Raw genomic sequence first — 14,272 nt, 5'->3', positions numbered from 1 at the left:
TAGTTCCAGGACAGGCTCCAAAGCCACAGAGAAACCCTGTCTCGAAAAAAAAAAACAAAAAAAAAACATTATTTAATGGTATTTGCAGATTACACAAGGTTAAATTTTCAGTATCCAGAAATAATACTTTATTAGAATACAACAAGCTTATTTATTTATATATGTGTTAATTTTGTGCTAAATATTTACTATTTTTCCCTTTACAGAAAAAGCCTGCAGAAGCCTACAGTGAGGGGAAGTGCCAGGTCTTGGAGACAGAAATTGATTTTCGATGAACTTTAAACATAACAACTGAAACAAAGCAAATAACCCATTTGCCACTGTGAGGCCTCAGGTCTGGGCTGCTCTGAGAATGGATTATTCAGTGACTGCGCTACCAGAATTCCCAGAAAACAGTCCCCGCGGAATGCTAATGTCATTACTATTAAATTTCATAGTCATGACTTGGAACCCATCTCCTTTCAGCTAACTCAATCCTCTCTCCACCTCCACACACACAAATTCAAACTGTTTTTGCTTCAACTGTCTCTCTCCTCGCTGCTGTTATGAACGGAACAATCTGGGGGGGCTCCTCAGATCATCTATGTAAATCTACACCAGTCTTTAAATGCAAGTAATTCTGATGGTTACAATCAAAACATGCGTGCTGTTTTCAGGGCTGAGAAGAATATGGAATTAATTACAGTGGGTGTGTGAATGAGTCCGCCTACCAGGTAACGCTGAAGACCAATCATCTCCCATGAGTCTGAAGAAGAAGCAGAGCAAGCAGAGACCACTGGGAGGCCATAAGGCAGTCAGGATTGGAAAAGGATGTGTGCATGAACAGGCTGAAGGAAGTGGGAAGGAAGCTGGGTGAAAGCAGAGAGGCTGGCTTTACGGAGACCAATGGTGAAGACAGACACACAAGGGCAGGTATCTGAACGCCCTGAGGGGGTCACGGGAACCTGAGTGATTTCTGGATACCTGTTCCCTAGCTATAACTGGTTTTTTTTTTTTTTTTGTGTGTGTGTGTGTGTGTGAGAGAGAGAGAGAGAGAGAGAGAGAGAGAGAGAGAGAGAGAAATGTCATTGATGAATATATAAACCCTGCTTGCTACTATTTTCTTTATGGTATGTATGATATGTATATGCTTCTTTTACAGAAGAATCCAAACTTCAAAACCAGGTTTGAGTCCCCTACTCCATCACCCCTTACAGGCCACTCCATTTCACTGAGTCTTTCCCATGTGAGTGGGTTGGGACTGCTATATAGCCCTTGTGGATCAATGCTCTAGAACCCCAATTCTGTGCTTCTGGAAGTCCTCTAGCATGTTCCATCTGTCCTGGAACTCACCACAGCCCTTCCTACACAGGACAGAAGCAGGGAAGACCAAAATCCCAGGCATCACATAGGTGATACTGGTGGCAAATTAAAATTTTATTTAATTAAAAAAAGAAAAGTGTGTGTGTGTGTGTGTACACATGTGCATTGTGGTGTATGTGGGCATATGTGTGAGTGTGTGCAGATTTCATGACACAATCTATGCTTTAGGTAATGGAAAAGGAATTAAAAAGCTTCACTAACTGGTTTAAGCCTGGGAAGGAAGGAGTCACACATGAGCCGGGAGGGGTGGGGATGGGTCTGGAGATGGTTTCCTGTGGGTATGCAGTTTAAACCTAGTTGAAAACAGCAAGAGGGAGCAGCCTTCGGAGATCCCGTGGATCTGTGTCTTGCTTCAACAGTGTTTGGACGGAACAGACCCGGGGCCTCCCTTTGTTAGCTTCCACCGCTCCTCATCTGCAGCCGCAGCCTCTGGGACCATCACCTCGCCGCCTTCAGCTCCCAGGACCAGCTAAAACCATCTCTTTGCGGGTAGCTCCAGACTGCGTCTCAACCATGACCTCCCAGATTCGTCAGAATTATTCCACCGAAGTAGAGGCTGCCGTGAACCGCCTGGTCAACCTGCACCTGCGGGCCTCCTACACCTACCTCTCCCTGGGCTACTATTTTGACCGGGATGACGTGGCTCTGGAGGGTGTAGGCCACTTTTTCCGCGAATTGGCCGAGGAGAAGCGCGAGGGTGCCGAGCGTCTCCTCAACTTGCAGAACGATCGCGGAGGCCATGCACTCTTTCAGGATGTGCAGAAGCCATCTCAAGATGAATGGGGTAAAACTCAGGAGGCCATGGAAGCTGCCCTGGCCTTGGAGAAGAACTTGAACCAGGCCCTCTTGGATCTTCATTCCCTGGGCTCTGCCCACACAGATCCTCATCTCTGTGACTTCCTTGAAAACCACTTCCTGGATAAGGAGGTGAAGGTCATCAAGAAGATGGGCAACCACCTGACCAACCTCCGCAGGTTGGCTACTGGGCCCCAGGCATCTCTGGGCGAGTACCTCTTTGAGCGGCTCACTCTCAAGCATGACTAGAAGGCCTCTCCTTCCGAGGGGCTCCCACCTCTGCTCTGCACCAGCCCGCCTCAGGACCTTCACCCTAACCTCTCAAGAAGCCACTAGGCAGCTTTGTAACGCCCTGGAGCCCCTCTCAAGTTTTGGACCAAGTAAAAATAAAGCCTTTTGAAGCAGCAAAAAAAAAAAAAAAAAGAAAAAGAAAACAGCAAGAGGCCTTGGTGTAAAGCAGTCAGACTACAGGTGCAGAGTTTACACTGTGACAACATCCAGGCAATTCACACCCTTATGGAAAAGACTATCGAGAGGGTGAAAGATTAATAATGACCAGTAAACTCGAGGAAGGTTCTCAGTCCCAGCAAAGATGACAGGGAAGCAGCGAGTCTCAACGGCCCCCACCAACTAAATTAACAAGATACCTGAGACTGACTAGATCTGGTGGACGGTAGAGAGCACACATGCATGCACATACACATGCACACCCGAAACTGTGGCCCTCTAGTTCAGCTTTAAGAATTAATGTTTCTCTTCTATAGCTTGTTCATAATGAACCCAGGCTTTAAAGTCCACCAAAGGCTGTGTCTCACCGTTCCCCTTGCTTTTCTATTTCACCTGCACAACAGAGACACCAACTTCTGGACCACAAGACTGTTAACATTTCATTTACATACTTAGTACAGCACGGAGCTGAAAGTCAGGATCACGTATGTTACTAGCACCTGCGGCAGCTATGTGCCAGGATGCTCAGTACCAGGGCCCACAGTCTGCCCCTCGGCTGCCCTGTGGGCTAGCTGCTCACGTCACCAGCTTTCTACCAAAGTGCTCTCCGCTGAAGATTCTGAGAGACCTGGAGCTCTGAGATAAAGGATTGACAGTGTGAAAGCTTGGCCTCCTGCTTCCAAGGGAGAACGTGAAGGTGTGATTATACTCCAGTCAGGCCAAGGCTTGACTTAAGGCCTTCTTTGCTTGGTCTCTCCTTATCTGCGGGGTTCCCCCCTCCTCCCTGCCCCCCCAGTGCTCCCTCCGCAAATCCCCCACATGCAAATTCCACTCAGGCTCTGCTCCTAGAAAATCCACCCCCAGATCCAACTGTAATGATTCTTTTTTTAATCAGGCGATGGTGCCAAAGTCTAAGTCTCGGCATGTTTACTACGGCACAGCTATATTATCAAGAAATGAGGAGCAACCTGGAACTACACAAGGGGACGTCAAACATGGTGCAAAAAAAAAAAAGCATCTTGCATATTAATATTAGTGGGTGAGAGAAGACGCGTATGGCATGGTGCTGAGGGAAATAGTCACACGACAAAAGCACCATCTACAATATAATCAAATGCATGAACAAATCTGTGTAGACACAGGAACCTGTCAATAAGTAGTCCAAACTGGGTGTGGTAACAAAGGCCTGCATTCCCAATACTCCAGCAGACTGAGGCAGGAAGGCTGCAAGTCCAAGGTCAACCTGGGTACTTAAAGAGAGCCTGCCTCAAAAACAAAAGGTGCTCTAACACCCAAGTGCTGGTTTGAACAAGAAGGGCCCCCATAGGTCTATATGTTTGAATAGCTGATCACCAGTTAGTGAAACTGTTTGGGAAGAATTAGGAAGAGTGTTGCTAGGGGCAGGCTTGAGGTTTCAAAAGCCCACGTGTGTGTCTGTCCCATCCCCTCCACCCCCACATCAGGATGTTAAACTCTCAGCTACTTCTCCGCACCATGCAAGCAGGTGTATTGCTAATTCTTTGAAACTGTAAGCAAGTCCTCAGTTAAATGCCTTTAGTTAAATGTAAGTAGCCTTGGTCACGGAGTTTCTTCACAGCAATGAGACAACCCATGTCCCTAGTAGCACTATTATCTGGAGCCAGGAGCAGCCCAAGGAAGTGTTCCTCACCAAATAAGCGGAACACACACACAATGAAGCATCAGCCTTGAGAGCGCAGGACATTTTGACACCTGGCTGCTACAGCATGGTCAGATCTCAGCCACAGCAAGTGGACAGCGGATCTCATGGACAGATCTCAGGGACAGCAAGTGAAAGAAACCAGGCATGAGAGAGCAAGCACTTTCTGATCCAACGAGGGGCCTGCTGGGGTCAAAGTCACAGAAGTAGAAAACGGAATGGCGGCTACCTCAACTAGATGGCATCAGTTTTGAAAAGTGGGAAGGTTCTGGAGATTAAGGTCAACAATAAATACTGTAAATACACTGAACATGAAAGATCCATACATGGCACAGATGGCCAAGATAGCCAGACATGGTAGTGTCCACCGTGATCCCCACACTTGAAAGGGAAAAGCCGGTGGATAAAGGTTATGAGTGTCTGCTTTGGAGAGAGTCTCACACCAACTCGGGCTGAGATCTGACACTTGATCTCAAAATAATCATCATCATAATCATCATCATCACAAGTGACTATAGCACATTCTATTATATGTTATTTGACCACAATTTAAAAATAAGAAGATATTAATAGATTTTCTTCTGCAATGTTAAACAACATGGAAATGGGGGTAGCTTTAGAGTTCTTCCGTTTGACCATTCCAGTATGTCTCCCAAAGACTCACGTGTTAACTACCTGGTCCTTAGCTAACGGCATTCTTTTGAGAGATGATGGAAACTTCAGGAGGCGGGGGCTAGCTGGAGGAAGTAGATCACTGGGGGCTTACCTCAAAAGAGAAAACTTATCTTACCCCTGCCTTTTTCTGACCTTTCCTCTCCAGGTCCTGGCTATGGGGTAAGCAGATATGCCGGACCAAACCCTTGGTGTGATATTTGGCCTGACCATGGCCCAGAAACAGCAGAATCAACTATCATGGACAGGACTTCTGAAGCCATGAGAAGAACCTCCATTATGTTTTCCTATGTAGTGGTCCATGCTGGCCTTGAACTCAGGACCTCCTTATGTCTACCTCCCAAGTTCTGGGACTGGATATATCAAAATAATCAGTAACCATTTATCCTCATGGGTATATCCTTCAGATATTTCTCAAAGCAATGAAATCTGCTAACACGGTGTACACTAACTTACCGATCAGACCATTTGGGGAATCTATTTTAATTCTGGGACATTAGAAGTACAGTGCCTGGCTATATTAGGGTCAAAAACTCAGTACCTTAGTGCTTGGGGTTGGAGGCAGGGGCAGGCCAGGGGTACTTGTTTTTAATAATAAGTGGGTCTGGGTTTCTCAACTCATTCCTTTTTATAAAACAAAATCCTTGAGCTTCAACAAAATAACTCAACAGTCACTGCTCTGTGGCCCAGGTTAACTCCACAAAAACTACCAAGAGAAGATGCTTAAACATAAATCCTTGCCCAGACCTTCTAAATCTCTTTCTCCCATAACTGCGGGCTGGACCTAGATTCTTTCCTACACTAGGTAAGTAAGTACTCTACAACCAAGTTATACACTCAGACAGATCTCTGACTAAATTTTCTTAATTTGTTCATTCAATAACCATTCTTAGGTTCTTAAAAAGTACTGGGCAATACAAAAAAAAAAAAAATAGGGGACACATGGTAGCCAGAAGGTCAGTTCCTGGATCCCATGTACCTGGTAAGATAGACCCACGGTGAACAGGATGCTGTGGGACTGCCCTGATTCTATGCCAAGCCTCAGATACACACAACCCACACAAAGACAAGGACTGAGAGTTTCTGCAGCATCTCATACTTGGTGACGCTGTAGTCACCTGGAGCCTGTCACCGCACCACAATGAGGGACTTCTAAGTACCATGGCAAGGACATGTGGTCCACCTGAAACAGCCATCATCTCAGGCTAAAAGACAAAATTTCTTTCTTGCTCCAATTTGATTCTTCCTCTCTACTTGGGTGAGACGCCACCCCCCCAACAGTCCCCTGGGGAAACCACATTTGGGAGCCTGCCTGGCCATCTCATTTCCCTTAATGGACTTGATACCAACCCATCCCACTCCAACCCCATCACCTGGCTTTGTCAAATAAGGAGGGGATGATAAACATGGCTCGCCCAATGCCTGGCCTTATCCTAAGCCTCACAGACTAGCTTTTCACTCTTCTGACTCCTTCCCCACCTACTCATTGTAGGCTCTCTAATTAAATATCACCTAAGTACGATGCTTTTCCCTCAATCCGGTCTCTTGGTAGGGCCCAAGACAATAATTCTAATGAGGCAGCACAGTAAGATGCCAAAGATATTTAACATCAGCATTCCCCCAATACATAGACTATAGCTACTACAAGTCAGATGTTATCTAGTCCATCCACTCGACCTCTTTACCTGCCAAATGTCAACACTAACAAGAAGCAGACCCAACTGGAGAACCGGGCCCCAGATTTCTCTGTATCTCCTCCTTCCCCAGTTGTGCGCCACGGCTCTGCTGTATGCTGCTGCTGTCTGCATATCAACTGGACACAGCTTTCCACACACAGTTAGGAGGACAAACAACTGGCAGATCCAGAACTGTTGGCCTCGGAGAACTGAGATACGTTCGAGAATGGAGTGAAGACGTAGCCCAGACTTAGACAGGCTCAGAAAACTGCGGGGGACTGGAGATGTCACTTTGTCACAACGCTTCGTGTGGGCTACAGCTCGGAGCTCCTCTTCAACCATCAGCACAAGATCTGTGTTGATCCGGGCACATTCATCTGGTGGCCCCTTGGGGACTAAGGGTTCCTATCATTCTCTGAGGTAGAAGGGAAGCAGTACTAAAGGGGCCCAGGCAGACCATGGCTCTGAACTTGCAGTCTGAGGGACAACAGTGACAACAGTGAAGGGGGACTGCCATTATCCTGCCAACTTGGTTTCTGGCAAGACTCTAGATGAGCTTGTAATTCACTGCAGCAATGGACTACCTGAACCAGGCTCCCACCTCTATACTCTCCTGGGTATATACCAACATGGAGTCTAGCTTGGCCTGAAGACTTATTTTAGCCAATGGCATATGAGCAAATACAACACCGAAACTGGATATCCTTAAATATTAGGGCTTGTTTATTCCCTAGTGGAAATTCCTATGCTACCTTGCAAATAAGCTTGAGGTAGTTTTTCAAAAGATTTTGGATCCCTTGGAGAGGCTCCAGTTACCTCCCCCACACACAAAGAACCCTAAGTACACAAGTGAGCCCAGTCAAATATCACAGAGACCAATAATACACGTTCCAGCTGAGCCTAGGCCAGCCTACCAGCACACCAAACAAAGGGTAAATTACTTAATTTGTGGTGTTTGTTATGCAGGAGATGATAACTAATATACTGTTCTATCTCATAAAAACATGCCCCAAAAGCATGGTCCCAAGACTGCAATTCTCAAGATAGAGGTTTTAGTGGGAGGTTTCGTGCGGAGGTTTTAGTGGGCATCTATCTACTGTTTAAATATTAAACAGCAAAAGCCTGTAAGCATTACTAACGAAACTCCTTGGACAAGGCTGCCTGCATGTGGCAAATGGCACAGTCACTTTCTACCAACAGCAGCCGTCCTAAGCCTTCCTATTGCCTAAGGAATATAAGACTTGGTAATTCTCCCTGAAGTCCTACCCGCTGCCTCAGCAGTCTGAGTTAGTTCTAGAACAGAGCTGTGTTTCCTTCCATGTGCAGGAACCGGAGGAAATCTAGACACCCTGGAGAGTTGCTCACAAGCCATTACACTGTGGTTGTTCTCTTGAAAGTGCCTGCTCGGCATTACGTAGCTTGAAATGTCACTGGAGAGAAAGGCTAGCTTCAGCAGGGATAGACTCTAAAGGTCCCGAGGGCAGACTTCATGCCTATGATTGTTTCTTAGCAGCACAACATATCCCGATAGTTCCCTAACCCTTTCTTTATGTGTCTAAGATGACAACAAGCCTGGGCTGGGAAACTCTGATACAGCCATCTGGTCAACCTTCTTTCCCACACCATTCAGAGGTCCCTCTATTCAGCCTGATACTAGTTGACCCAGGCATCTCTTGCACTGTTGATTAGTTAGGATACCTTAGAGCCTCACAACTAAACCAATTAAGTTCATTGTATGAGGTGAACCATGCTTAACCAACTGTCTGTTTCTCATTCATTCCCATTCATTCCTTCATTCTTAAAGAGTCATACCCTGTCACAATGCCAGTGAGAAGCTGACAGCCCAGAGGACAACACCAAAGAGGGGTAACTACAAAACATAACCTCAGCTGATGCTGAGACATGAAACACTATGTGACACACATGCTAAGAATATTAGAATGTACTGACTGAAGGATGTTACACACACAGCTAATAGAATGTGCTAGATAGTGAGCAGAGCTGAGATTCAAACCTGTCACACTGTCATACAGCTGCCAGATGGAGCTGAACATAGACAAGGTTGTTGAACTGATAGAGCTGGGTTTTATGTCACTAGCAGGGCTCTCTGGTGGTTCAGTTTTAGACAAAATGATTTTAAGGTGGACTGAAGGGAAAATGAGTCAATTAAAAACAGGCTACTGCAGTAAATCCAGAGGCAAGGTGGGGAAAATCAGGACAGACAATGTCACAGGAAGCCTGGATTCCAGAGACACTTTCGGTGCAAAATCAACAGATCAGTGTCTCTGGATACTGGGAGTCAGGGAGAGACAATTCAAAGGCAGAACAGGCCTGAAATATAGTGGTTGGGGAATTTAAGGGGTTTCCAGGTTCAGTAAGTCACTAGGAAGACTCACAGGGCTCACAGCAAAAGGTCACAAATCAAAGTCAGACAATGTAGAAGCCCATAAGGTCAAGTCCACCACTAACTGCGGTGCCATCTACCAAGAGCCCTCTCTACATGAAACATACAGAGAGTGCTCTATCCTTCCAGCAACAAATCCTGGTAACACACGAAGGTGTTGATACCGCCTATACAGACGTGTGTCATGCACAGAGCCCACAGGTTATACTGGAGGCAACTCACACAGGCGTCTCCACCAGAATATACATCAAAATTCCAAACGGCTTCCATCAACCACGCTCCATGTGCAACAGTGTGGACACAGACAGCCACTCTTTAGGGTTTTGGAAAGGTGGGGAACTCTCCCCATATGCCATGTTTGCAGCTACCAGCCCAGGGCCAACCCTGTAAGGCCAGCTGGCCAGCTCTAAGATGGACTGCCTCAGGCTGCTACATAATACTGCTTCAAAGATCAAGAAGTGGCTAGAGCTTGTGTTATAAGGTGACATCTTGTGTCCAACACACAAGTGTCAACTCACCCACTGACAGCAGTTCTTAGTCACGTTGGGATGACAGTCCACACTTTTAACATATCCAAACAGATCACCAAACATACACACAAATACATCTCAGAGCAGGGCCAGCAGGTTTTAAGGTTGCTACCAGTTACTCACTATCCTGGAAAGGAATCCCTGGGAAGATGGCAATCTGCAATTCATTATTTAGATAAGTCAACATTAGGTCTGCTCCAGAATCAAACACAATTAAAGCCTTAATTAACTCAAACTCAAGCAGCCCCATCTTCAAATAAAAAACATTTCCAGGCAACGGATAAGAGGAGGGTAGAGGTCACTTCATTTTTAGACGGGCTACTTCCCTTGTTGCTCTTGTGTCTGAGGTGAGCGGAGACTAGAAGGGGATGCTCTACCTGTGCTCTCCTGGAAACCAGGGGCTCGGCAGGGAGCCAGAAAGTCCCAGCAATCCTCCTGCCTCTGCCCCTCAAACAACACTAGGGTAGGTACACAGAGTCACCGCTGGCTTTTTATATGGATGCTGGGAATTCAAATTCAGATCCTGGCACTTGTATAGCAGGGGACTGTGAGTCATCTTCTCAGTCCTGATTTTTAAGAGAAAGGAACAAGACAGAGCCTCCAAACAGAAATATATTAAAAATAATAACTTCTAGAGCCTCCCAAGGGTAGGTACATTTTTACATCCTCACAACCGGAAAGTGACCACTATGGTCAAGACCCCTCCATCAGTTCTCACTCCATCACTTAGCAGACGCTCTCTATTAGCAGAAGACAAATCCATGGCAACTGAGAGATTTGGTAGTAAAGTTTATAATAAACCTATTATCCCAAGGCTTTAGGGCATGGGGAATCTCTCATATGTGTTCTTCAGGATTCCCCACAAACTGGGGCCTCTTGTGTCATTAAACCTAAAATGTCCCTCTAAGGCTCATATTTTGCAATGTTTGTACCCCAGCTGCTAAAGCTGGGGAGCCTTTAGGAAGTGACAGCAGCTGTCAGAAGTGTGAATCACTAACAAAAGGTAATGTCCATTCTTGGTTCCTATTATAGGAACTATTAGTGATCGAGGGTCCTAGTCATCCATCATGTAAGAAGCCCCTGCTACACCCTCCCACTGCCTCAGACTGCTCTATCCTTGCCCGCCATGACAGTCTGAAACTTCTCTCCTTTCTTAGTTGTGTCTGTTGGGTACTGAGATCTCAGTAATGCAATGTAACAAATGGAATAAACCTGGTATTCCTCTTCTAAAGACCTATTCACCTTTATGTGCATGTATCTATCTACAAGTGTATGCACACATGTTGTATGTCAGTCCTCATGTGTAGTAAATAGGGGCGGCGGGGCTGCGTCCCCAGCACCCCAGTTGCCTGGCTAGCTTATGCCCCGAAATAACAACACACAAACTGTATTCTTTTAATCACTGCTTGGCCCATTCCTATCTAGCCTCTTCTAGGCTAACTCTCGCACCTGGACTAGCCCATTTCGAATAATCTGCTGTAGCCCACGAGGTGGCTTACCAGGGAGATTCTAGCCTATGTCCATCCTGGGTCGGAGCTTCATCACATGTGTCCCAGAGAGCAGAGCTATCGCATCCGCCCAGGAGAGCGGAGCATGGCATCTCTCTGAGGTGTCTGCTCCCGAGAGGAGAGCTGTGGAGTCTGAGCTCACTTCCTCTTCCTCCCAGCGTTCTGTTCCGCTTACTCCTCCCACCTATCTTCTAACCAATGAGGGCCAAGCAGTTTCTTTTTATTTAACCAATGACCTTCCTCCATCACTCATGACTATGCACATGGAAGCCAGAAAAGCATGCTGGATCACTTGGAGCTGAAATTATAGGCATTTATAGCATGCTTGCCTTGTTTTGTGAGTGCTGAGAGCCAAATGTTGGTCTGTATGATTGCACAGCACGCATTTTAACTACTGAGCCATCTCTCCAGCCTCTAAACCTGGTTGTTTTTTTGAGTGGGTTTTCATATAACTTCTGTGAGTTAACTAACACACAACCATCATATAAGAATCTGATCCAACTGCTGTCAGCAGTAAGACACATCCCTCTTGGGGCTCCTCTTAAGATAGAACTGAAGTCCTGCTCTAATATTTTAAAAAATGGCGGGGGGGGGGGCACACAGAGCAGTCACTCGTAAGGAAGAAGATGATAACTGAGATGTAGGGTTAAGAGTAAACAAGATATTCCTCCAGGACCTACTACACACAAAGAGACCTGAGAGAATGGGTGAACTGCTACGGCAGGTAGAAACCCATCAAAGGATGATGGGAAGATTGCTCAGCAGTGAAGCTCTGGCAGAGGACCAGAGTTCTGGTTTCCAGCACCCACATCAGGCAGCTCAGAAATACTTGTAACTTCAGTTCCAGGGGGTAACACGCCCCTGCCCCCATCTCTGTAGGCGGCCGCACTCATATGCACTTAACCAAACCACGCCCATATGCACGTGTACATGTGACTAAAAATACATCTTTAAAATAAATTCTAAGGGCTGGAAAGATGGCTCACTGGTTAAAAGCACTTGCTGCTCTTATAGAGCGCTCAGAGTTCAGTTCCCACACCCACATGGTGGCTCACAACCATTCACAATTCCAGTTACAGGGGCTCTGATTCCATCTTCTGACCTCTGCGGGCACACACATGGTTCACATACATACATACAGGCAAACACTCACACACATAGAACTAATTTTTTTTTTTAAAAAAGAACACATACACGAGACACTGTCCTCACATAGCTTTTTTTTGTTTGTTTGTTTTTTTCGAGACAGGGTTTCTCTGTAGCTTTGGAGCCTGTCCTGGCACTAGCTCTTGTAGACTAGGCTGGCCTCGAACTCACAGAGATCCGCCTGCCTCTGCCTCCCGAGTGCTGGGATTAAAGGCGTGCGCCACCACTGCCCGGCTCCTTCACAGAGCTTTTATGAACTGCCTGACATGCAGGAATCAGGGTCAAGGGAAATGGATTCACCTCAAGATGAAAATGAAACTGTATTCTGGTCACACTACTCACTCCCTTTCTAGACTCTGGCTTGAAGACACACTGACCGAACAAGACAGTCTTTAAAAAGAAACCTCTGTGCTCTCCCAACAGACCTCATGTCCAAGTTCACTCGTTCAGAGCCAGCTATGAGCTTCTTTCTCTCAATTCCTGCATTTCTTCTCCCCCCGCCCCACAAGAAACAACAAGTGCAATCACGGATCAACTTATTTTTCAGTATCTGAAGAACCACAGGACATTGATCTACACTCCAGGCCCTCCATTGGATTGTCTCGCTGTCCTGACAAGAAACACTAAATTATTTCTTGAACAAAAGCAAGGATCTTTTAGGTGCTATAATCTCATTCCAAATCCTTTTACCCACTCCCTACTCTTTTGGCCCTGACACTGCAATCCTCTTTGGGTAATCTGAGGTCTGGCGGGCACCAGGCCTGTAGTGGCTTTTGCTTTTCCTCCCACTCTGTGGCATTGTTTGCTGCTGGGAGGGGGCACGTTGCCAGGGTTCAGGGCCCCATAATGACTTTGTTCTTACGGGGCAACTGTTAATAATTAACAGGAAGCATTTTGCCTTTCAATCTCACAGCTTGAGTAACTAAGATCTCACAGTGCCAAAGAAACACTTAATTCCAGGGTAAGACGGTTCCAACATACTCTAGTGGGCCTAACCATAGCATTAACTGGCTTCATTCACCTAGCAATAAGGTGTCCTGCCTCTTCTCCGATAAATGCCAAGCCTAAAGGGGAGGTGGGATGGGGAGAAGAGAGGCATGGTTTCCATCCTCACTCTGCTGAGGAGAGGGGGCCACCAGTGTGAGAGCCAGGACAGATGCTGGGGCGTATCCAGTATTAGTGTTCTGAACTGGAAGAGGTGACACGGGACGGCCAGAAAAGAGATCAATATGTATAACTCAAAAAATGAAGAGTATCCCAGTAAGATTCAAAAGCAGACTAAGAAGGGGTTGCCTGGTAGTCAGGAGTCCCAAACACAGAATGGAAGTCTCCACCTGCAACTATTGGAGCAGACAGAGCATCAGCTGGATGCTCACTGGGAGTGTAGTAAGTCCCTCGCTCATTCAGTCAAAATGAGCGATACTTTATGGAACAATGGGCCAGGTACCACTCTAAAGCCAAGATACAGCAGCAAAGGATGCACTCAAGAGCACAGACCTGAACAAAACAAAGCCTGCGCAGTCAAGGAACTCACAACAAAAGAAATACATAAGATGTGTGTGGTAACAGAAGCTAAAGAGAAATGCCAAGAGGGGCCACGGGAAGAAAGGAGAGAGGGTCAGAAGGTCTCTCTTCTAGATGGGGCAGACAAGGAAGGTATTCACGAGGAGGTGAACCTGAGCAAAGACCTGAAAAGGGGGCGGAAGCACAGTGATGAAGGCAGACACCCCCAGGGCCAGCGTGACAGACTGAGGACAAATACAGGCACGGATGAGGACACATAAGATGCAGCAAGACCACGCTGCCAGTGTTCAAGTTCCACCTCACAAATACTATGACCTTGGGCCTGGTTTAGAGGAGCTTGGAATGTTCCAGAAGGGGTTTTGTAGCTCAGTTTCTCATACTGCCCTTGACGGCTCCTCAGATGCAGCTTAACGAAGTCCTTTAGAGACCACTGCAGAGACAAGATATGGGTGTGAATCATCACTATGGGGGTGGGGGATGGAAGGGAGCCATCCAGGAGCCATTTAGGAAGGAAGAGTCAGGAGGTGACA

The 14,272-nt window shown here is 46.5% G+C and overlaps 2 protein-coding genes across 11 annotated transcripts in view; one reads left to right on the top strand and one right to left on the bottom strand.

The window, feature by feature from the left end:
* The window catches only part of Foxn3 (forkhead box N3), a 375,166-nt gene that overhangs the window by 121,973 nt on the left and 238,921 nt on the right, over positions 1-14,272 (bottom strand). The gene's annotated exons all lie outside the window — the stretch shown is intronic.
* On the top strand, positions 1,861-2,580 carry LOC121434463 (ferritin light chain 1-like). The gene has a single exon (XM_041633443.1). It carries the CDS (start codon positions 1,876-1,878, stop codon positions 2,404-2,406), a length of 531 nt encoding a protein of 176 aa, XP_041489377.1. The 5' UTR covers positions 1,861-1,875; the 3' UTR covers positions 2,407-2,580.

This window comes from Microtus oregoni, unplaced genomic scaffold (assembly GCF_018167655.1).
Source record: "Microtus oregoni isolate MIOR12 unplaced genomic scaffold, Mior012 000043F_ref0000047, whole genome shotgun sequence".
Classification (NCBI taxonomy): domain Eukaryota; kingdom Metazoa; phylum Chordata; class Mammalia; order Rodentia; family Cricetidae; genus Microtus; species Microtus oregoni.
This window is presented reverse-complemented; position numbering and strand designations above follow the sequence as displayed.